General features: G+C 33.3%; 1 protein-coding gene across 1 annotated transcript in view; it reads left to right on the top strand.

The window, feature by feature from the left end:
- Window positions 1-21,599, top strand: part of LOC140448248 (uncharacterized) — a 190,067-nt gene extending 168,468 nt beyond the window's left edge. Inside the window, exons 6-7 of the mRNA XM_072541352.1 lie at window positions 6-228; window positions 21,154-21,599. Coding sequence (XP_072397453.1) covers window positions 6-228; window positions 21,154-21,233 — 303 coding nt within the window. The 3' untranslated portion in view covers window positions 21,234-21,599. The remainder of the gene's footprint in view (window positions 1-5; window positions 229-21,153) is intronic.
- Window positions 21,600-24,819: the final 3,220 nt, after the last annotated feature.

Here is a 24,819-nt window from a genome sequence, read left to right as displayed (position 1 = left end):
TACAGATTTCAAAGCAGGATGCCCTGATACCATATCCAGAAGAATATCATCAACACGGCCTAGTATCGTCAGTATTAGGCCTAAAATTTAGGTTAGGTAATCACCATTTCCGTGGTGGATCGATGAGAGTTAAATGTGTAGCTTCGATGACGCCGATGCTTTATCAAACAGACAGGGAGAGTGTGGTTCAAACTCAGACCTTGCCGTTAAGGGAGGCACTTTTGCTAGGTAAGACATCAACACAATTTTAGCAAATCTTTTCTTTTGTGATTTAGGTATTCATAGATTTTTAACAACTTATTTAAACATTAATATCCAAGAGGGGCATGAGCAATAGTGAGTTGTGTAGCGGTTTGGACGTAGTATCATTAGAATCTAGACGAATTAATGCCTCCCTAATAGTCCTGTACAAGCTACTACATAATCTCATTGACTGTCCTGATATTCTTCGACAAATAAATTTTAACGTTCCATCTTATCCAGTGAGAAATTCGATTACGTTCGGAAATACACAAGCTAGAACTAATCTTATGTTAAATTCTCCTCTATTTCTCATGTGCAACTATTATAATTCCTTAAATGCTTACTGCGATATATTTCACTGCAGTTTAAAGCAGCTTACTAGGATGGCTGAGATCTACCTAGGCGATTGAGTAGTTTCTTTAGGTTAAGGTAAAATACTCGAAAAATGTGTTATTTAGTTAGTACTTATGAATTATTAATATCTCATTTAACTTTAGTATTGTATTTTGTCCTATAAATGGATTCTGTTGGACAATAAACGCTATTATTATTATTAATAAAAGTCGGGAACTGGACCATTTTTATGGCCGAAGTAGCCCTTAAGTAATAAATTCTGTTAATTTTTATGTAAAGATTAAGTGCGTATTGGGGGGATCTTATTAGATACAGCTGATGCCTGCCTCTTAGTGTCGACTTTTATTCATTTTCCTGGCTATTGTTTGTATATCTATGGTCATTTGTGGGAGATCGATTTCTTACAGACCTATCTGTACTAGAATTTTTAGTAGGACTATGTGAAGGTTCTAAATATCGATTTAGGCATTCGCGGATGACCTCGCTGTACTGGTAGTGGCCCAGCATGAGCCAGATTTTGAATTCGAAAAGAAATGCGCCGTAAAAAAATGTTTGACGCAGCACGGACTGAAACTTGAGGCAGAGAAAACCGAAGCCATTATTCTGAAGGGGAAAATAACAGGCAAAGTGTGGAACTAAAATCTTGGGGGGCATGTTTAACACCCAAGAAATGCGTAAAGTATCTAGGAGTGACGTTGCACCAAAATGAAAAATGGGAAAGCACGTGGGGTAGGGGGTCCGGAAGGCTGCTAGTAGTGCGGCTACGTTGGAGAGGCTGATGCATAACATTGGGGGACCCAAATACGAAAGGAGGAGTGCCTTACACGGTGTTGTGTAGTCAATCGTCCTCTACTCGGTACAAGTCCGGAGCAGGGCGGTAGAGAGAACGACCTATAGGAGGCTTATGATACTTCTGTTGCGAGTGGCATGCGCCTACAGAATTGTGTCTTCTGGAGCCTTGTGGACCATCACTGGATGTGTTCAGTTACATTTTTTGGCCGTGGAAAGAAAAGAGCTCTATAATGGAAGAGACTCAAACCTTACTATGGCCGAGAGAAGAGAGGAAACGAAAAGGTCAATTGAAATTTTGAAAATGATCTCGAACATAAGAGATTGGGTCGAACTGTGGCCACAAGCGACAGCTGGACCAATGGCCAAGGTAAGAGGAAAAAATGCTGGAAGTTTAAGGTAGAAAAGTGAGTCAGACTGTGTGGAAGGAAGAAATACCCGTCTGGGATTGATGCCGTACTAGGAGCGATGAGGGTCTTTCACGCGCTAACTAAAACTAGACAGAGAGCCTTCTTGCTGATGGTCTGTGGATGAATAAAAGTAGTGCTTCGGAAGTGATGCCGGCATTACAGCGTGCATTCCGGATCGCTGGATGACATAGTATACTGAGCGACGAAAAGGCATTTTAAAGTACCTTGGGAACTACCGCCAGTAGTACGAAGAACGAATCCTGCAACTAAGTTCAGTCAGGCGGCGTCCTGGACTGAGATGTCTTTTGAAGATTCCAGACCCCCCTCTATAAAGACGAAAAAAGGAAGATGTCGATTTAGGCGATTACGACCTTCTGACCTCATTCTTTGATTCTTTCTTGGTATCGGTGAAATTGTTTTGCAAATGTTATTTTTCCACAATTAAAACATCTATTTTCATTTCGAGTTTTTTGTTGAAAATTTTGCAGTATGCCTAAAATTTGGGATAAAATGGTAGTGGCTTTTTCGTCTTCTTAAAATCTTTTTACTTTTAATTTTGGGCAAGACCTGGCATGTTGTCAAGTCGACCAAAACCTACGAAGGGTTGTAAAGCCACTGAGTTAGTAAGTGAAACCTGAAGGAGATAGGGGAAAGTGGTTTTTGAATCCGTTGCCTACAAGCAACATTGCCAGTCAAGAAACACTATTTGATACTGATAACTTTACTAATGAAGATCTCAAAATTTTGTTAATCATAAATAAAAAACTGTTTAACTAAAGGACATTTTATTGATTTAATAAAAAAATTAAAAGTACCTAAGACTAAAAAATTATAAATATAGGCCTAATTCTAACGGTGGAATGATAAAAAGCAATTTTTGTTCGGTGTAAAACAAAGCCGCATGTTACATTTTTCACACTGCACAGTTGTATAGCCAGTTTTACAAAATCTACATCTTCCTTTAGCGGTATAAAGTGGCCAATGACCTAACGCATCTGTTCTGGTAGCATCATCAGGTCTTACAACAAGAGGGTGGCGAATAATGTTATCTGTATTTTCTATACTTGATGGACGGCCTCGCTTTACTTTGTTCTTTCCAGTGTTGGACAAAGACCTAGCTAGTTCCATTCTAAACTTCTTGAGAGGCATAAAATTTATATTATTGGCTTTACTGTCATTTTGATATAATATCCAAGCATTTATAATACAGACATCTAAGAGCCAGGTAACTATTGGAAAGTGCCATCTTTTACTACGACTTGGACTTCTGTAAAGACCCAATAAAGAGTTAGCTTTATCCACTCCACCCATGTGTTTATTGTATTGAGTGATTAGATTTGGGCATGGCACGTTTATTTTTCTTTTATGTTCTTTAGAATACCTTTGTACATGATTGACTGGCTCAATCCCACAACCAGTGCTAGCAAGAAGTACACATTTGTTATCTGCCCATTTGACAACTATAATATTCTTTTGTTCATCGGATTTATAAACATAGGAACCCCTGCCACGTTTTAGCAAAACCTTATCAGTATCCAAGGTGCAACCTGCTATTCTATTTGAGCGAATAGTGCCCAAGCTAAGGATAGTATACTTTTCCTTCAAGTAATCAAATAGTCTCAAACTGGAAAACTGACAGTGGATAGTAAACAATTACTAAACTGACAATGTTGCTTCAGAGCCACATGATGTTTGTTCAACAAAATAATATCATTACTTACCGTATACAGCAAAAAATAGCAGAGAATTACACTAAAACAACCTTTGTTTATATACCAAATAAAAATTCAACCTCATAGTACTCCTAACAAATGGTTGATAATAAAAAGTATGGCACATCCACTTACACGTAGGTCTCTACTGGTATCCTCTCTAGTAAAATTATTTTTTTCAAATATCTCTATTGAATGTTAGATGTCGCCACCAGTTTTATATAACTAACACGACTTGTTGCTTACAATTATCATTGTCACATAACAGCTATATAAAGTAGAAATTGATTTAAGAGCTTATAACGACGATGTTGCCTGAGAACATCAAAACCAGATACCGGGTTATTACATATTTTGGACGAATGTTTACATATTATAAAAAAATTTTACATGTACATACATATTTCATACATAAAAATAATCCTCCCTTTAATTATAACAATATACCACAGTTAATTACATAGAGAAATTATAATATCTTGTAAAATGAAGGTATGGTCGATATCATCCAGGTATACCTGACCCTAATATAATTATACAAAATCAATTATCTCGTTTCTGTTTACAAATTACCAACTTGTTTATCCTTGTTAACTTACGTTAATGACTTCACTCAATATACTAAACGGTTTTCTCTCTAAATCGGTTTGCGAAACCAGATTATGAGCTTATTGATTTAAAATAAGTATTTAAAATGTTAAAGGGTAAAATATAAAATATTTTTGAAAAATTGGCCTTATAGATACAAGAAAATTCATTTGAGTTATATTAACAGATTTGCTTTGTATTATACGTTCAAAAAGTATATAGGTACAGAAATAAAACATCTAAGTGTTTAAGGTATTTGCAAATATTGCTGCGAGTGAAAGAAAATTAAGGCATAATATTAGTTTTGTAAAGACAATGTAGTAACTTTGGATGAAGAAACATAAAACAAATTTACTGTTAAAAAAGGTTTAAAATAATAATCCTTTAAAAATAATATTTTCTTGTATTAATAGAAGTAAAAAATGTATAAAACGATGCTTTGATAGCCTACGTCGAATACTGCTAAAACTCTACTGCAGAAGACCGTAAAACCAAGATTGGAAATAGCAAAAATGCGAATATTCCGCAGAATAGTAGTTGCAATGAAAAGTTTCACTTTACTTAGTCAGAAACTAAACTAATACCACTAGACATAGACATCAAATAACGTATGGATCTAGAAAAAGATGACGTGTGGTAAAAGACATCAGGACAAAGTGAAATGAGTAGTAAACTCATTGGAGCCATATGCATTATCAAGTGCGGACGGCTATTTCCAATATAATATTATCTACAGTCGGTTCACAATTTGTTGATAGCCCACTACAAGTTTAACCCTAATTAGAAAACTGAAATACAGAGAGGATAGGTAATACGATATAATAGTAAAAACCAACCTAAAACTGAAGGTTTAAGACGTTTTCGACTAACCCACCTTATATCTGAAGGAATACAATACCTTCCTATTACGGGGGTATTTTGAATGGTTAGAGATGAACGACCAGTGTCGTAGAGTATATAATTGAAACATTTATTTGAACTAAATAAATATATTTTTTAAATTGTACTTATGTAAATTGTATTTTTTAATAAAACTTATTTATTTTATTCAAAAATAAAAAGTTTCTTGCCATTTGTAAAAGATACACTTATTTAATTAAGGAAAAAGGCACCAAATGTCGCCTGGCAAAATTTCCAATGTGTTTTAAATGTATCCATTATTTTCGAATCCGGAGAAAACTAATAAATATTTTTGAAAAATTTAAACGCAGAATGAAAGATTACATTATTACTCAGGGCAGAAAGTCCCTGAAAACTTCTACAATGTTTATTTTAATATGTTATGTAACAGGGGTGAAAATAAAAGAGAAAATATAGTATAATTTTTAATTGAAAATATTGCATGCAAAAGAAACTTTTTATTTATTCTAAAAAATATTTCATTCCGCCTTTAAATTTTTCAAAAATGCTGTTTAGTTTTCTCAGGATTAGAAAAAGATGGATACATTTAAAACACATTGAACATTTTGACAGGCGAAATTTTGCGCCTTTCCCCTTTAATACCTTATGATTACAACTAATTACTTACCTTATATAATTACGATTAGAAAACTATTCAAATTCAAAATAAATAGGATCAACTTCGGAATCCGAGTCATCTTGAGGGTTAATAATTAGCGGTTGTGTCTCTACGGTCGCATCAATTATGTTATCAAGATCCCACATTTTTTGTTCTTCTTCTATTACATGCCTTACTGTATCTTTCCAGTTTTGTTCTGTAATATGTTGTAAAGACTCGTATAACAATTCACGTACAGCTTGTATTTTATATAACGTATTTTTTCTAGCCACATAACTTTTCATTTGTGCCCAAATGAGTTTAATTTGATTTATTTCGCAGTGGTAGGGTGGAAGTCTAAGGACTGTAATGTTTCGCCTTTCCGCCATGTTGTCAACTACGTATTCCTTGAACTTAGATTTGTGTTGTCGGGCAATTTTTAGAAGTTCTGCTGTTACCATTCCATCTTCGTAAGGCAGATACTTATTCCGCAGCCAGTCAAGAATATCCTGTTTCTTCCTCGCAGTCATTGGAAGTCTTTCTACTAGTCGTGAATGATAAGGTGCATTATCTAATACTATAATTGAATTTGGTGGTATGTGTTCAATCATCTGCTCAAAATACTCTTCGAAAACATCAGCTGTCATCTCCTCGTGATAGTCTTTTGTGCTTTTGGACTGAAATTCCAACAAACCATGCTTAACAAATCCTTTTTCACTGCCAATGTGAGAAATTATTAATCTACTGCCTTTACCAGAAGGTGGGGAAATACCAGTAGATCAACCTTCCATAAAGGCTTGCCTTTATGGAATTAATATATTTTTATCTGACCAAATTTTTTTTAGAGTATGACCTGAGTTTACCCACGTTTCATCCTGGTAGAAGATAGGCCTTCCTTCAGCCCGGAATTTTCGTATGGATCTTAGATAATTTCTTCTCCAACATATTATCTCCTCCCGGTCAATCAAAAGTGATTTTCGGTCTGATTTCTCTCACCGGAAATTTAATTCTTTTAAAACTTGCCACAATTTAGTTCGTCCGATATGAGGCAAATCCGGGTCGTCTCTAACTTCTTGTAAAATTTTGTTTAGGTTTGGTATTTCTTTTTTGAAAAAAAAATCCATGAATTTTCCTTCGAATACCATTTTTGGCAAATTCATCAATTTCAATAGGCTTTTTCCCTCTCTTTAAGTGTTCGTTTGTGTTTGGGTTAGCTATACCGTGTTTTTTTCTTTCTGATAGGAACCCATATATAGTTGACTTTCCTACGCCAGTCATGTTGGCACAACTTTCGACTATGTTGCGAACAGTGTTTGTGGGATTCTGAGAAACCAGAGCATCGTGAACATTCAGGACAATAGTCTTCTCTCTTGGTGAATAGACAGACTTACTAACTGTACGCAACAGTACCGGTGTAAAACTTGATGTTGATGATGAAGCCATCACAAACAATCCAACAAAACGAGCACGAGCGAAAGGTACGTATATGTTCGTAGGTATATGGAATAAAAAATCACTCACGCACTGCATATAATTCGCAAAAGAAATATTCGAGACGCTAATTACTGCCGTAGACGCGGACACACCGACGAGCCGTAAATTACATGCGATCAAAAACGTACTAAACAAAAAAATTGTTTTCGTTCGTAATAACTTCACCCTTTTAAGTTAAGTTTCGAATATAAACTGAACAAACGAGGCACGTGGCCAAAGCATACCCATTATATTATTAAAAATCTGGGGAATTCCATCCTAATTATCTTGCAACGAATAGTACCTTCGGATATGAATTCCAGGTTTTCTAGTAAAGTGATTAAACGCGAAGATTAGTATTGAAATATCCAAAGAGATAAGGTATTCTTATTTACAAAATTGTTAATGGTTAAATTCTTATTTTTATTAATATAATATAATTACATAACATTAGCCGTGAAAGTTTTAATTGTTTTTTGCTAAATATATTAGTATTAAAATATTATTAATATTATATATATATATATATATATATATATATATATATATATATATATAACAGTATTAAAAAATATTATATAATTATTTAATAATTAAACACCTCAGGAACGCCTATGGTTTACGACCGTTTTATGAGTTTGAGGCACATTTCGTGCTCTCAACACTTTTTGAACGGATAATAATGTATGGTATTGATCAATATGCAGCCCTGTCACATATTTTAGCGATTTATAAATATATTTATCCTAATATTATTAAACAATACATTCTAAATAAATATTTATTATAAAATGGTACATTTTCATATATCAATTGTGGATATTTGCGTGGGTATTTACTTCTATATTTTATTTTTCGATATTCTCAGATTCGCTTTGTATTATATTCACCTGCATTCAATTTAAACATTTAAAACTAAAAAGGAAAATTTAATTATGGCAGTATTATTCCATTCATATAAAATAACGTTTGAGTAGCTCCATTTCAATTTATACTCTGACCCAAATATTTCGACGATTGTGTTTGTACGATTTTGCCACAAAATTTATTTTAACCTGACACATTTCAAATACCACTGGGTAATTCTGATTTTATTTCTACTCTCTAGGATTATATTTAGTGATTCACAAGTTCGATATTAACTTTGGCATTTATATCGAACTATATAATTGATATTACGGATAGAGATAAAATATTTGAGAGAAAAAATTATTTTGTATTCGAATATAATAGGTATTACATAAGCAAATAGGTAACAGCCAAACATATCTTGGAAATCCACAAGGAAACTAAGTTCCTGTATTTGGCTGTATACCATATATTAAAAAATTTTTTGAATAAAATCCTTTATAAAAAGGTATATAAAAAACCCAGTTGGGCTATGTTAAATTGACAAAACGTTTTCGGAAAGGGTATTCCATCATCAGTGTCCTAAAAAAAGTATTTAACCACTTAAATAAAAAGAACATGAAATAATTTAAGTTTTGACTAAGGTTAATGTAAAATGTGGTTAATACTTACAAGTTAATACATATAGCCACTAAATAGTCACTAAAGCTACTAAAGTCACTAAGTCACTAAATAGCCACTAAATATGTGGGTAAAAACCCTATAAAAATTATTAAATGAAATTTAGTTTACATTATGTCTAATTTACAATTAAGATGGTAAAGTTACCTTTGGATTGGTAACATGGCGACATATGACTCTACAATAAGTTGCAAGTCCTGAGACGGTATGTCTACGAGGACTTTATTAAAGCAACTGATTGAAATGACAATCTTGGCAGGTTATGACGGAAGTTATGACAGAGCAGTCAGTGTAATTGTATATGTCTATTTAAGACAGAAGCCAACGTTGTTTAAAATTGTGAAAGTTGAAATAAAATAACACCTTAACCCATTAACGCCGAGAAAAAAAAATTTTGAATTTACGATTTTTTGATTTGAACTTTCATAAAGAAAGGTGTAAAATTAACCTACGTTTGGAAAAAAATAAATTTTTATTTCAAAATATACAAAAAACATGCTGTCACCATATGGGCCCTGTAGGCGTTCCAGGGTATACACAAAATATTATCTGAATTAAGTGTTTGTGTGAAATTTCATAAAACATTCTAAACATAAACCAACATCGCACTTGATACACATTGTACGCCCTTTGCTTATACAATTGAACCCGGCACATCTTCTTCTTTTTTCTTCTGGCACTACTACTACGTAATGGTTTAACCCATCAAATCTGACATCGTCTCCAACACGGCTGTTACTTCCAGCAGCTTTAGGCATTCGACGTGGACCTTTAGTTGTCGTTTTGTAATTTGCCAAATATGTCTAAAAATGCCAGTAACATGTAAGACTACGTAAATATGTAGTAAATTATAACATTACCTGAGCAATACTTCGCCTAAACTCCAACTGGCTGATATTTCTGCCACTTTTGCGGTAGAGAATCCAAGCATTTTGTATAGATAGGTACATCAATAAGATATGTGAATATTGACCAGTACCACTTTTTTGATCTTACACCAATACGATAACTGAAACAATGTATGTTATTATATTATTATAATCAATATACTTTACATACCAAGATACATTTGCATCCATCAGATCGGTGCCTTCCATGTTTTTATTGTATTTGGAAATTACATCCGGACGTGGTATAGGTACGTTTCTTTTATTTTTCCTTGAAAATCTCTCTACAGATTTCACTGGAGTAACCCCAAAACACGTACTGGCCTCTGTTACCACATTATTGTCCATCCACCTCACATAAAGAATACCATGGAATACCATCAGTACTAAATTTGCTTTAGCGTCACTTTGTACCACAGTATGTAATTGCTCATTTGCTAAATCTTCAGATGTGTCCTCCACTCTCGTACCATTTGAAAATACAACTTCAGCTAGAGCTAAAAGTTGACGACTACTCAAATTTTCAACAGTTCCACCCTCATCTTCATCCCCTGAATCCTAATCGGTCAAATCCTGACAGTCAGGTGGCTGTATGTATATATCAGTGACTTCGTTATCAGATTAGTAGGCGATATCTAACGCTTCTTGAAGAGTTATTCCTCTGAAACTAAAATTATCGTATAAAACTATAGGTTAATACATATTGTCCGTAGTACGCCTACTGGTCCCATATGGTGACAGTGACGTTTACGAGGAAATTATGAAAAACTAGAACCATATATTTAGAAAATCAACAAACAGTATTGCGAAAATACGTTTTTTAAATAAAATCGATCGCCTAGATATACAATAAAATAAATAAGATCCACATAATTTAACTTACCGTAACGGGATGTCCATATTTTCGTCGTCGAAAATAATCTGTCCAATAAAAAATAGCACAACCTCTCACTCGCGAGTACAACAAGCAACTGATCTTGTCAGGCGCATCCAATGAGCATTTTGAACGATTAGTTCTCAGTCAGTGGCTTTCAAATTAAATTTGTCAGTTAGTACACGCACATAAATAGAGGGCGGTTTTGTGTCCCCATATGGGACCCGTAGGCGTTAATGGGTTAAGACCCTGCGGGAGACTGCGTTCCGCAGAGACCTTGCCACCAAACCCAACTATGTTTCACTCCCTTTCTATCATGAAAGTCTTTCTGGAGATATTCGAAATCTCATCCAACGTTCGGTTGAAAACACCCATGTTTCTTTCAAAGTACCCAACAATTTGGGACAACATATTTCTAATTCCAAAGATCCTATTAATTATATGAACCGGAGTGGAGTATATTGACTTAAATGTTCAGATTGCAATGCCACCTACATAGGTAGAACATGCAGATCTCTTTCTTCACGCTCTCTAGAGCACATAAAAAGAGAAAATACTTCCACTTTCTCTCAACATCTCAAAGAACACAACCACACCCTCAATATCCCAGAAAACGTTTCACTTATCCACAATACCTCCCAAAAAAATTTCCTCAAATTAGATTTATACGAAGATCTTGAAATTCTTAAAGAAAAACAAAAAAGCCCAAATTGCGTTAATCGTCATGTTTCATTCAATCGAGATTTTCTCCCTCTCCATCGCCAACTGTTCTCCTAACCCACATCCCCAATTTACTTCTACAATTAAAATCTATATTCATTATTAATTCACCTAATACTCATCCTCCTTAGTTCACTCTAAAAACCTTTCTTCCAATACATCTTACTTTCCATCTATCCCACTCTTTTCTTTTCAACCCAAACTTCATGTCTTAATCACTATAACCAATACTTTCCATGCTTCTATTTCGACACTTCCAAATTCAGATCAGATCATCCGTCATCCACCACCCATTCCATACTATTAAATTCTTATTTTGCTTCTCTACACAATTCCCTCAGGGTTTGGCTTCGGTTCTCTGGGGACCTCAGCCTTCCGTAGTCTATCCGTTTATCACAATTTTCTCAAAAACACCTTAATTTTCATTCTCTTTGGCACACATTTCAACTTTCACAATTTTAAACAACGTTGGCTTCTGTCTTAAATAGAGATATACAATTACACTGACTGCTCTGTCATAACTTCCGTCATAACCTGCCAAGATTGTCATTTCAATCAGTTGCTTTAATAAAGTCCTCGTAGACATACCTTCTCAGGACTTGCAACTTAATGTAGAGTCATATGTCGCCATGTTACCAATCCAACGGTAACTTTACCATCTTAATTGTAAATTAGACATAATGTAAACTAAATTTCATTTAATAATTTTTATAGGGTTTTTACCCATATATTTAGTGGCTACATTCATGTATTAACTAGTAAGTATTAACCACATTTTACATTAACCTTAGTCAAAACTTAAATTATTTCATGTTCTTTTTAATTAAGTGGTTAAATACTTTTTTTAGGACACTGATGATGGAATACTTATTCCGAAAACGTTTTGTCAATTTAACATAGCCCAACTGGGTTTTTTATATACCTTTTTATAAAGGATTTTATTCAAAAATATCTTGGAAAGTTTTCACGTTTCCTCATGAGAAAAAGCAATAGCAATATTAAATCAGATAGCCAAAATAACCAACTTTACTGTGTATTCTACAGCCACTAAGACATTGCTAAAAAAACTCGACAGTCTTCACAATAAATACGAATCTCTCTTTACGTATAATATCTGAAGCTTTTTGCCTAAAACCAATCGAAAGTATTTATTGTGAAGTTAGTAAATTTTCTCTAGAAACAAAATAAGCCAAGAACGGTCAAACCCTTTACGCAAGGATTAGAAGCTAGTTATCAATTAAACTACATGTTCCCAGAATATTGTTCTGAAGCTATTTTCTTGTGGCATGTTAAAGTAATTACTATGTAAATGGGAATAAGCCACAATTAAAAGATAAAGTACTTTTATTAACGTTTCAATTTCCACTTCGGAAATCGTTCTCAAAATACAAACATTAGTAAATTAATTAATTTTTTGCGTTCGCGTTATTTTTTTGCACTTTGCTTGCTTGGCGTTTTGATTTTATTTTTTTGATATTTATATTTTTATATTTTTGGGATTTTGCCGCCCCCAAACGAGCGCCGCCCGAGTGCCACACACCCTTTGCACCCCGGCACGGCTCGGCACTGCCTGTACTACCTCTCGCAGAGTTACCAGTTCTATTAATTTTTCAATAGATCTAATAATTTCAACTTCAATTCACTGATTTACTGAAACAATATATCGATCTACTAAAAAATATGTTATGATAAAATAATGTTCAAAAAGTGATCACTATATCCGTGTTCAATTATAAATTTTGGAAAAAGATTATTTATTGATATACATATATTCATTATTCTCAACCTACTGAAGAAATAAAATATACTTAATAATAATCGACGTCCAGATGAGTGCGGAAATTTTTGGGAGATACCCCAACGTACCAAGTCCATGGGTACGTTGGAAACAGTCCCACCAGAGCTCAATCCTTTTGATGCCATAGGTACCTGGGATAAGTGCATTTTCCCCTTAGAGGGAGTGTGAGCCGTATGGCTAAATCTGGATAATAATAAAGATCTACTACTGGTGTTATTACCAAAAACTTCCTAGAGAACATAAAACAGCTGGGTCTAAATGAACATCTTTATAAGGCCATGCTGAAAGCTGTAGTCTTCGCGACATCTAGATGTTTACGAACATTTTTGGAAGATACTCCAGCAAACCAAGTCACCTAGGGCTCGATAACACGGAAAGAGTCCCACCACAGCTCAATCCTTTTGGTACCGTAGGTATCTGGGATGAGTGCATTTTGCCCTTAGAGGGAGTGTGAGCCGTATGGCTAAATCTGGATAATTATAAAGATCTATTACTGGTGTTATTGGAATATATGGAAAATCAGAGCTTCTTTCGTCTAATTTGACGCTCTGTTTCCTGTGATGCAAGTACGACTTAACCATATTCAATGCATCCATGGAAAAACCGATTGACTTCAAAATTGCGCAGAGTAGTGAATGATTGAGAGTGTCGAATGCCTTAGAGAAATCGATCAAAACTAAAATGGTAACCTTACCCACATCTCTTTCTCTCAAAATGTCGTCAGTTATTTTAAGTAGTGCTGTTTCACAGTTGTGAAATGGCCTAAACCCGGACTGAAAATCAGTTAAGATATTATTGTTAGAAATATAATCTCCAAGCTGCATTTGTATAATGCATTCTAACACTTTTGATAGAGTAGGCAGAATACTAATAGGTCTTTCTTGTCCTTATTTTTGATGCCAATTATTTCATTTTTCTTTAGTCTCTTTTAAACTATTCCCTTTGGAATACCTTTCCGATTGTTTCTAAGAGTCCCACAATAAAAAGTTTGGCGATCTAATAGATCTTTTGCAAGAGGAATGCCCGAATAAAAGTTATTAGCATATAAAGTTCGTCGGGCATCTAACAAGCTATTCATTAAGGTCAGCACAACTTTCTGAGAATGGCTTTTGTTTATCATATTGTTTTCTTTTCCACAATAAACCATTACTTTATAAGTAATACCACTGACGGTACATAGTTTATATAATTTAACGCCATATTTATGGCGTTTGTTTTTTATATATTGCCGCATACTCAAACGACCACGCCATGGTACCATACTTTCGTCTATGACTACATTCCTTCCTGGAGTCATGATTTTAACGAATTTGTCATTAAGTAATTCTAAAACATGTCTTATTTTGTATAATTTATCGTTGCTTTCTAGTATACAGTCATTATTTTGAAAATGTAGATACCGTAGCATTAATAAAAATCTATCCCTAGTCATAACTGAGGAGATAAACTTATTATTATAAAGGTCATTTTTGGACCAATATAATCGAATATTAGGGACCTTCACGAATCCCATGCAGACCACGATACTAAAGAATTTTTTAATTTCTTCTTTATTATTCGGAACTCACTTACTGTTAGATTTTTGTTTAATACTGTGTACACCAGTTTCTTTTTCTGCATATCTATTGGTTTCTTGAACAATTAATTCCAAAATTTCATCTGTGACAAATAGACAAAAAATATCCAATGGGCTCATATTTTCACATTGAATATTTATTTTAGAATCTGTAGGATATTCATCAAAATCTAATTTATCTGTTTCCTGAATGTCAGTCCATACATCTTCCTCAGCATCGCCTAAAAATAAAGATAATGAGAATCAAATTATAAGATTCGTTTTTCTTCTTACCAATTTCTTTTTCTGATTCATAATTATCAGTTTCTATATCACTGGATACTTCTTCGTTCAAATATATGGATTCGTTCCCATCAGAATTGTCACTATCTTCACTAGGAGTGTATTCAGGATCTTCATCAGACAAGTTTTCAAATGGATCACTATCAGATTCACTTTCAGTTTGTATAGAAGCATTTTGGTGCTTATTCAGCACCAACTTAACCATTTTTTCGCCTCTAGATGACATTTATATGGATTTTAATAAAAAAACAACACACTTGTACAATGTTTGCTATAAATAACCAGATACGGAGTTCCGGTAAATCCCATAGCGTAAAAAATTTCTTTGTGTGATGCTACCAGGTGTTGGCATCTCGTATCTTACAACAGAACTAAAATATAAAGCACATCATGACGTATCCGTAGGTACCTATATCATAATATTTAGTTCATAAATAGCCATTTTATCGGCGCTAGCGCAAGGTCTCCAAATTTCAGTGCCAATTGAACGTAAAGTTCATACCAGACCCATGTATCTGGTAGCGGCGTGAACGTGTTAACTAAAATTAAAATGAAATAAATAATCAATAAGCAAAAGCTTTGTCACAAACTATATGATTGCTTTTGCAGCATGTGAAGCACCGCAAAGGAATACTTTATCGGACTCAACGCTACGAATACTGTGCAATTTTAATTAGTCTTACTGTGCTCTTTGAAAACTTTTGGTTAACTCACAACAAAGGCGTAATTTTCCAACGGTAGTCACAAGTTAATACTTACATTAACTTGTTAATTGTTTGAGTGTAATGTTTGCCTTGTACTACAATGTATTTTATCGGTACGGTGAATATTTACTAAATGTCATTAAGGTTATTTTATGTTTATCTAGTTAAATATTTCAATATTTCACTTCGAGGGACACAGCAATATATAATAATGTTTATATTAGTATTTTTTATGAGTGTCATTATTATTTTTGCCTCTATATTTACTGCAACTCAAAAAAAGTAAATGTGTAAATAATGAAATTTTTATTTGAAAATCCCTTATAAAAGGTATAAAAGTAAAAACACCCTTTCGGACTATATCACACAACGTTTTCGTACTTAAATCCATCATCAGTTTATTACCAGGTGTACATGAATCAATAAACTACCATAATTGATTATATTGTCTCAGATTTCCCACCCCTTGATGTATGTTCTACAATTATTATTACCGGAATCTTAGATCATGAAGCAGTATATACCTACCAAGTTTATCACTCTTATCAAACAATCCTCAAAAACCCAATATTTAGGTAGGATTTTTTCCGCTCAGAACTTTCGTAAATTCCAAAAATTTGTGCTTGACTTCTGGGTGGCACTTTCCCTCCGTGGACGTGGACTATAATTTCAGTTATTTTTTAAATAAGCTTGTCTGTATTTTCAATAAGGCATTTCTTTTAATTACAATTATGTCAAAACATCACAAACTTTGGACTACCAAAGGTATCCGCATATCAGCTCAGAATATGCATTCACTATCAATAAATTTACTACCAATGTCTTTGTCACTGAATATATCTCCAAGTACAGAGAAACCTTTCTAAAACTTGTCAAAACAGCTAAAAAAATGTACGATGAGAATCGTCTGGGACGCTCTAAAAATGTTGCAAGGAAAACTTGGCCCATAATAAACTCTCTGGTATTTAAATTTTTTGGATGTTTTTCGATATCTATGACTTTCCTGATTATACGTTTGGCTCTATTTTCGATGTTGGCTAGCATTGGTGTTTCATTCAAGTTTATTTTGTGTCCTGTGTTTATGGCACGTCGTGCTAGGGATGAAGTCTTCTCTTTTCTTTCAATGGCGTTTCGATGTTCTTCGTGTCTAACTTGTATCCTTCGATTTGTCTGTCCGATGTATGATTTATCGTACACGGACTCGTATCCTCACACGGGATTCTGTATACACCTTGATTTTCCAATGCAACTTTCTGCTGATTTTGTCTGTCGTTCCCTTTATATAGGGCAGGATGGTTTTTCCGACTGGCTTTCCCTCTTTTTCTAAATTTTTGCTTTTATTTCGAGATTTCTGTGCCTTTTCAATCGTAGACATGGAAAAGCCATTTTTTTCATAGAGCTGTTTTGACTTTGTACATTTCTTCGTTTTTATGGTCCTCATCTGCCAGTTTCTCCGATCTTGTTGTTAAGGTTTTTATTACCGAATTTAATTGTGCAGGATGATGGTGTGAGTCTGCGTGTGAGTACCTGTCAGTATGGATTGGTTTTCGGTATACTGTATGTCCTATGCATCCGTCTTCTTTCTTAATAACTAGCACATCTAGGAATGAAAGTTGTTGGTTATTCTCCCGTTCCATGGTAAACTGTACTTTTGGATGCATATTGTTAATGTGTTGTAGGAATTCATTAAGTTTCTCTAAAGTTTCTGTAAAATACAAACAAGTTGAAGGAGCACCGATGAGTTAACCACTGTTACCCGTAATAGCCAACCTTTTTATGCAAGGTATGGAATCGAAAGCAATAGAAACAGCAGAGCATAAACCCAAACTATGGCTTAGATATGTTGACGACACACACACACACAGACACACACATATATATATATATATATATATATATATATATATATATATATATAAATAAAATATCCTATAGACAAATTTGAAAAAAACGAATTTAGTATACAGCATTAGTTGTACTCAGTGTAAGGCTGAATATGTTGGTGAGACCGGAAGAAATCTTTCAAATCGCATTATTTCTCACAAACAGAATTAAAAAACCATCTTGTGCTTTGGCAGAACATGTAATCGATAAAGACCATATTATGGATTTTGATAACATTAAAATTTTATGTAGTGAAAGTAATAAATTTAAAAGGACTTTTTTGGAAATGGTTTGTATTAGCAAAAATGATAAGAGTTTAAACAAAAGATCTGAAATTCAAAATTTAAGCAAAATTTATAATTATATTCTTTCTTTATGATTTATATATAAAACTTGTAAAATGTCATATTTAATTCTCCATATATCTGTCACATTCTTTCAGACATCTGTCAACGGTGAATAAATCTTCTTCTTTTTGTTACTAAACAAAAAAGAATGTTTAAACGAAGTTTTACTTTTGGCAATATAATTGTCAAAAATAAAAATTTTATGTTGGCATTTATGACATTGAAGCTATTTGTAATTGGCTGCCATTTGAACTTTTTTATAAATTCAACTATTCTTATATTAAAAAAATGTTTTTAAAATTATAAAAATTTTTCAGAGAAACATTTATTAGATAAAAACATTTTTGTAATAAATATTTTGAAGATGTAAGCAATGATTTTTACTTAACAAACTAATTTTTATTTGGTAAGTTAACAAAAATTGTTTTTTTCTTTTTAGTTCAACCTTGTAAGTATTTTGTCTTTTTTAGCTCTTGATAATAGTTGTAAACACAATTGAAAGCTCGAGAATAAAAAAATAGTTAACCAATAGCCCTATTATTGACTCCAACCCATCCAAAACAGTTATATATATATATTTATATATATATATATATATATATATATATATATATATATATATATATATACAGGGTGAGTCATGAGGAACTTTACATACTTCTACCATGTAGAGTCCCTCAGGGAACATATCATGTGCCACTAAAAAATGTCAACTCCTCTTCTTTATTAATTAACAGGGTGATTTGTGTAATTGACCATTTATTTCATTTTACTGTAGTGTTTATACGGCTCATTTGATTTTTTTAATTTTTGAATGATACAGTACACTACTATCAAGCATTCGACTGGTATTAGCTAAACTAAAAAATTCCAGGACTGGCTTTGGAAAAATTAATTTAGGGATTCGATTTAAATATTACACCCTGTATAAATTTTTTTTAAAATGCAATAAGTGATTTTCAAACTACATAAATAGCCAATGAAAACGACATATGCGACAATGTTGTCGTACTTTTATTAAATTTTTAGTGAACGATCAAATCTTACCAAAAATAGAACAACCATAATGAAGTATCAAATTATAAGGTATTAATTTAAACAAATGTTATAAATTTCAAACATTTTAATTAAAATGAGTTCCTACAACATAATCTAATACGTAGAAAATTAACATCTTTACTGTCACTTTGTATTATCTCTACGATAGAATCAATTGTTTTTCAATTTTAAATTTTTACTCATAGATCGTATTGGGGCATTATTTTCGATAAATAATAAATTAAATTGATTAAAAAGTCAAATCTCTTGTATGTGTTAGTTTTTGTTAATTGTAAATGATTAAAATTTTATGTCAAATAATAATACATTGCATCAACCGTACTAAATAAAAATAAATCTAGAAAAGTTTAAAATGAAGGTTGGCGTTGACCGTTTGACGTTTCTTGATATTTTATACCCATTGTCATTATTGTCATTATCAATTGTTATTTATGTGTACAAGAATACATATTTCTTCTGTCATATCTACGTTAAGTACATTGTGTTAGTTTTGGTAGAGCTTTTGTTACTTTCGTTTAAAATGCCACATCAGTTTTCGACCACAGGATATGCAGACATAATATTTGTTTATGGATTCTGTAATGGGAATGGTAGGGCTGCTAGTAGAGAATATCGCAGAAGATATCCTAATCGTCGAACTCCCAGTCATCCAACATTTGGGTCAGTTTTTAATTATTTGCGAGAAAATGGCACTTTTCCTACTGGAACAACAGAGCGACATGTAGATGAAGCGCAGGAAGATGACATTATGGACGCCGTTACTATGAACCCTACAATAAGCACTAGACAAGTAAGTCGAGAACTCAATGTTACTCAATCAAAAGTAAGTAGAGTCTTACAAAAAAATAATCTATACTCATATCACATTCAAATGGTTCAGCGACTACATGCTGGAGATGAGATCGATAGGTTGGAATTTTGTAGATGGATTAACAATAATCGACCAACGCTATACAGGACACTATTTACAGATGAAGCCCAATTTACCAGAGACGGGATAAATAATTCACGAAATTCACATGTGTGGGCAGAAGAAAATCCCCATGCTATTCGAGAACGTCGTTCTCAGTTAAGGTTTTCGGTTAACGTGTGGATTGGTGTCATAAATAACCAATTAGTAGGTCCCCACTTTTTTGATGGTCCTTTAACAGGGCAGGTCTATTTGAACTTTCTACAAAATATTTTGCTGAATTTGCTTGCCAACGCGAACGTTGCTATCCGAGGGATATATTTTCAGCATGATGGGGCACCCCCACACTTTTTACTGGCAGTGAGACAATATCTCAATAATGTTTATGGCAACAGGTGGATAGGACGTGCAGGTCCTATTTCGTGTGCCTTCAAGATCCCCTGATTTCAATCCCGTTGATAACCATATTTGGAGACAATTGAAGCAACTAGTTTACGCAGTGTATATTAATAACCGACAACAATTAATTGATAGAATTAAACATTGTTGTAATACTATTAGAGACGATCCCCAGAGTATTCGTAATTCAATACGTCAATTAACAATTCGGCAACAAAAATGTGTACAAAAATTATTTTTATTTTGTTACCATTATTGTATCTTTTCCAGTTCTAATTTATGGGTTTATCATAACTATGTACATATTTTTAGTTTTTTTTTAAATTGTTCTTCGTTATTGTTAGTAGTTACTGTTTTTTGTTGTGCAGTGACTCAGTTTATCATTTTAATTAAAATGTTTGAAATTTATAATATTTGTTTAAATTAATTACCTTATAATTTGATACTTCATTATGGTTGTTCTATTTTTGGTAAGATTTGATCGTTCACTAAAAATTTAATAAAAGTGCGACAACATTGTCGCATAAGTCGTTTTCATTGGCTATTTATGTAGTTTGAAAATCACTTATTGCATTTTAAAAAAAACTTATACAGGGTGTAATATTTAATACGAATCCCTAAATTAATTTTTCCAAAGCCAGTCCTGGAATTTTTAGTTTAGCTAATACCAGTCGAATGCTTGATAGTAGTGTACTGTATCATTCAAAAATTAAAAGAATCAAATGAGCCGTATAAACACTACAGTAAAATGAAATAAATGGTCAATTACACAAATCACCCTGTTAATTGATAAAGAAGAGGAGTTGACATTTTTTAGTGGCCACATGATATGCTCCCTGAGGGACTCTACATATGGTAGAAGTATGTAAAGTTCCTCATGACTCACCCTGTATATATATATATATTAGAGTTACAATATTATTCATATCAGGTGTCGAATAGTATCGCAATATTCTTATTTCAACTTCCAACTATTATTTATTTGTAAGATAATATATTTAGCTTGCATTTAAATCTATATATTTAAGGGCAATTTGTCCAATTTTTTAAAAGTAAACTTTTAACTTACGTACACTAATTCAGTTTTTTTTATTAATAAATTTCTTTTTGTTACAGTTAAGAGTGTTTCTAGCCGAACGGAATGGAGCGTGGCAGTTGTTCTCCTGTTCACAATAGTTCACATACTGCTAACGTGAGTGAATTAAAGTGTAAATAAGTGGTAAAATTGTTAAAAATGTACTAAACTGTAAGAACTCAGTTGTGCAATTCGATGTCGCCTTGAACTGAACTGCTATTCTTAGTGTCTACTTCGACTGTGATAAAATATCTTAATAAAAACTTTGTTCGTCCCCACCCCCATTAACTAAGATTTAATTAGGGATATAGACCATTTTGTAATACCTACTTTATGTTTTCCAAAAACTTTATTAAGGATATTGGAACTGTTTTATTTTAAAGAGCACATTTTTCTACTGCATTTAAATATTTTACAATCAGGATATTTAACATTTTGTTAGTCAAATTCTTGACTTTAAAAAGTGCCATGGAATTACTGTCAGTGAAAGAATCTCAGTTACTTTTTATAGTAAACGGCCCTTAACTTTAAACCTTAACGGTAACCTTACTTTTGAATATTTATCGAAACACCAAATTAATTTCTGAATAAAGCCTATGAGAAGGTTGTACCTAATTATAATGATATATTTGCGCTAGCTGATATATTTGTTTCTAATTACGTCATTGATGAAGATAATAAATATACCAAATTAAAAATACTGTTCCGTACTGACCGTTCTTTTTATTTAGCGAAAGCAATTTTTTATTGCAAATGCTCATTTTTATTTGTATATCTTGATCACTGATGTTCAATTGTGCTATAATACCCTTTTACTTTAGATATGCGGATGATATACTCCTGATCTCGGAACGACAAGAACTAGAATTAATACTGAATGAACTTCATGAAAAATAGCTATAAAAAGGCCTAAAAATTAACTTCAACAAAACAAAAGTAATGACAAACACGGAAGACCAAGAGGCAATAAGCCCCCTTTCAGACGAGGATACTGTATGCGAGATACTGTATGCGAGATACAGAATTTTCGATGGCGGCTGTATCGGATTCACGGGCATGCTCGTCAGTATGAAACTAGTAGCAGTGCAGTGCGGTTATATTTTTGGATTATGGATGTAGAAGAGTGTGTTATGCTGTGGTACATATTAAATAAAAAGAAAAAGAAACTGAAAAGACGACGTAATTTGTGGGTTCATCCTATTGTAGAATTAAGAGAAACCAAGGGAACGTATAGTTTGCTGTATCAAGATTTATTGCAAGATCCATCAAAGTTTTTTAATTATTTCCGAATGTCTGTGAAGTAGTTTGAAGAACTTCATAAAATTTTGGAAATTCAATTGAGTAAAAAAGACACAACTATGCGTAGAATTATTTCATCAAAAAACGGCTTTCTATGACTTTTTAAAGTTAAAGTCTATGACTTAAATTTAAAATAAATATGTGTACTTATCTCCAATTTGTAAATTGTTTACCTCGCCCTAAATAAAAAATGACCGTATTCCTTTCACAATAATGTAGTTTGATATTCGTTAAATAATCAAAATTACAATTAGCAAACTTTTAAAACTAAACTGTATACGTATGAAACAAAATATTAAAATATTCTACTATGTATTTATAATAAAAACACGTTTATTTCTTAGCATATTCATTTTGCTGTACTGCAGTCATGGCCTCAAAATTGTCGCTTAGAATTTTCGACCCAGCACTGCTGCTTTTTATTTCTATTGCAGTAATCTGGCGATGCTGTATCCCATAGACAGGGATTTGATTGTACCAAACAAATAAATTTGTCACTATCAAATACAGTAGGTACGCTCCATTATTTAACTATATTCAGAAAACACCGTCTTTCTTTCGTTGCTCATTCACAATTATTCGACAGAAAATCGCGCGTCTATGGAATGTGGTGCAAAAGTATTCGTGTCTGAAAGCGTTCATTTAACGTAATGTTTCTTCTGTATCTGGGATACGCATTCAGTCGTCGGCGACAGGAAAGTCCGAGATACTGAATTCGGTATCTCGCATACTGTATCTCTCGCGCGTCTCGTGTGAAAAGCTCCATTTGAGTCTATGTAATATCTGCGTCTCGGATACGCGTATTTTGGATACAGTATCCTCGTCTGAAAGGGGGCTAAAAATACAAACAGAAAAAATAGAACAGGTAAATGAGTATATCTATCTAGGACAAGCAATCAGAGCTAACAGAGAAAATCAAACAGCCGAAATATCGAGACGAGTAAGAATGGGATGGGCAGAGTTCGGCAAACTTTCTTACGTTCTAAAAAATCAAACAATCCCTCTATACTTACGAAGCAAGGTATATAACTCCTGTATAATACCGGTGCTCACCTACGGAGCACAGACATGGACATTTACAAAGGCCAATTTGGATAGGATAAGGAAGGCACAAAGAGCGATGGAGAGACAAATGTTGGGTATATCACTTAAAGATAGAAAACGTAACCAGTGGATCAGAACCAGAACAAAGACAGTAGACGCGATAGAACAAGCAGCAAAACTGAAATGGAAATGGGCTGGACACAATGAACGTCTCCAAGACGGACGATGGAACAATGCCATCGGAAAGTGGCGTCCATACAATGCAAAGAGATCAAGAGGCAGACCACAGATGAGGTGGAAAGATGACATCAGGAAACAAGGAGGTCCCACATGGCAGAGAACAGCTCAAGATAGGGAAAGATGGAGAGAACTGGGGGAGACCTACATCCAACAATGGAAGGATAGAGAATAGGTTCAAAAAAAACTCTTTTACTGATTTAACTTTGATGATTATACCACCGTAAAAAGGGGTGAAATTGATAATTGCGAATGATTCTGAATATTTTAATTTTCCCTGAAATCTAGGAAGCCTAATAAACGGTTGACAACGTCGCTTTACTTAGTAAATGCTAGCGTGAAATCTGTGATTGTGTAGTTAAAGTAAGTATATTTTTTTATGGAAAATGCATTCTTTTTACGGACGAAGCCACTTTTACGCGACAAGGTATGTTTAACTCACATAATGCACACTACTGGTGTGATGAGAATCCACGAGTCAAAAGTGTATCACATTACCAACACTCATTTAAAGTTAATGTTTGGGCAGCAACTTTAGGTAACAAATTAATAGGTTATCATATTCTACCTGGAAATTTAAATGATGATATGTATCTTGATTTTTTAAACAATTCCTTATTTGAGATATTAGAAGATTTAACGCTAAACGAGCGAAGATCTTTATTTTTTATGCACGATGGAGCTCCACCACACTTTGATAGAAGGTGTCGTAATTGGTTGAGTAGTCATTTTCCAAATCGATGGATTGGTAGAGGTGCAGAAGCTCCGATTCATTGGCCTCCTCGGCCTCCTCATATTAAGGAAAAAGTCTATGCTACAGAGGTAAATTCACGCCAAGAATTGGAAGAAAGAATTCAACGTCGATTTAATGACATCATAGCTGATCCCCTACCGTTTAGAAGGTTAATGGAATCTTTAGAAAAAAGAATAGACTTGTGTATTCGAGAAAACGGAGGACATTTTGAACACTGACTGTAATTGAATTTTATTTTATGTTCTTAGTCATTAATTTAATTTTCTTCTTGTGAGTTTTGTTTAATTACTAACTATTTTATACCAGCATCAATTATTACTTCATAATTTTAAAATCAAAATATTCAGAAAACGGTACACAATATCGAGTTTTA

Source organism: Diabrotica undecimpunctata, chromosome 8 (assembly GCF_040954645.1).
Source record: "Diabrotica undecimpunctata isolate CICGRU chromosome 8, icDiaUnde3, whole genome shotgun sequence".
Classification (NCBI taxonomy): domain Eukaryota; kingdom Metazoa; phylum Arthropoda; class Insecta; order Coleoptera; family Chrysomelidae; genus Diabrotica; species Diabrotica undecimpunctata.
The sequence above is the reverse complement of the archived record's forward strand: the minus strand, read 5'-3'. Positions and strand labels throughout refer to the sequence as shown.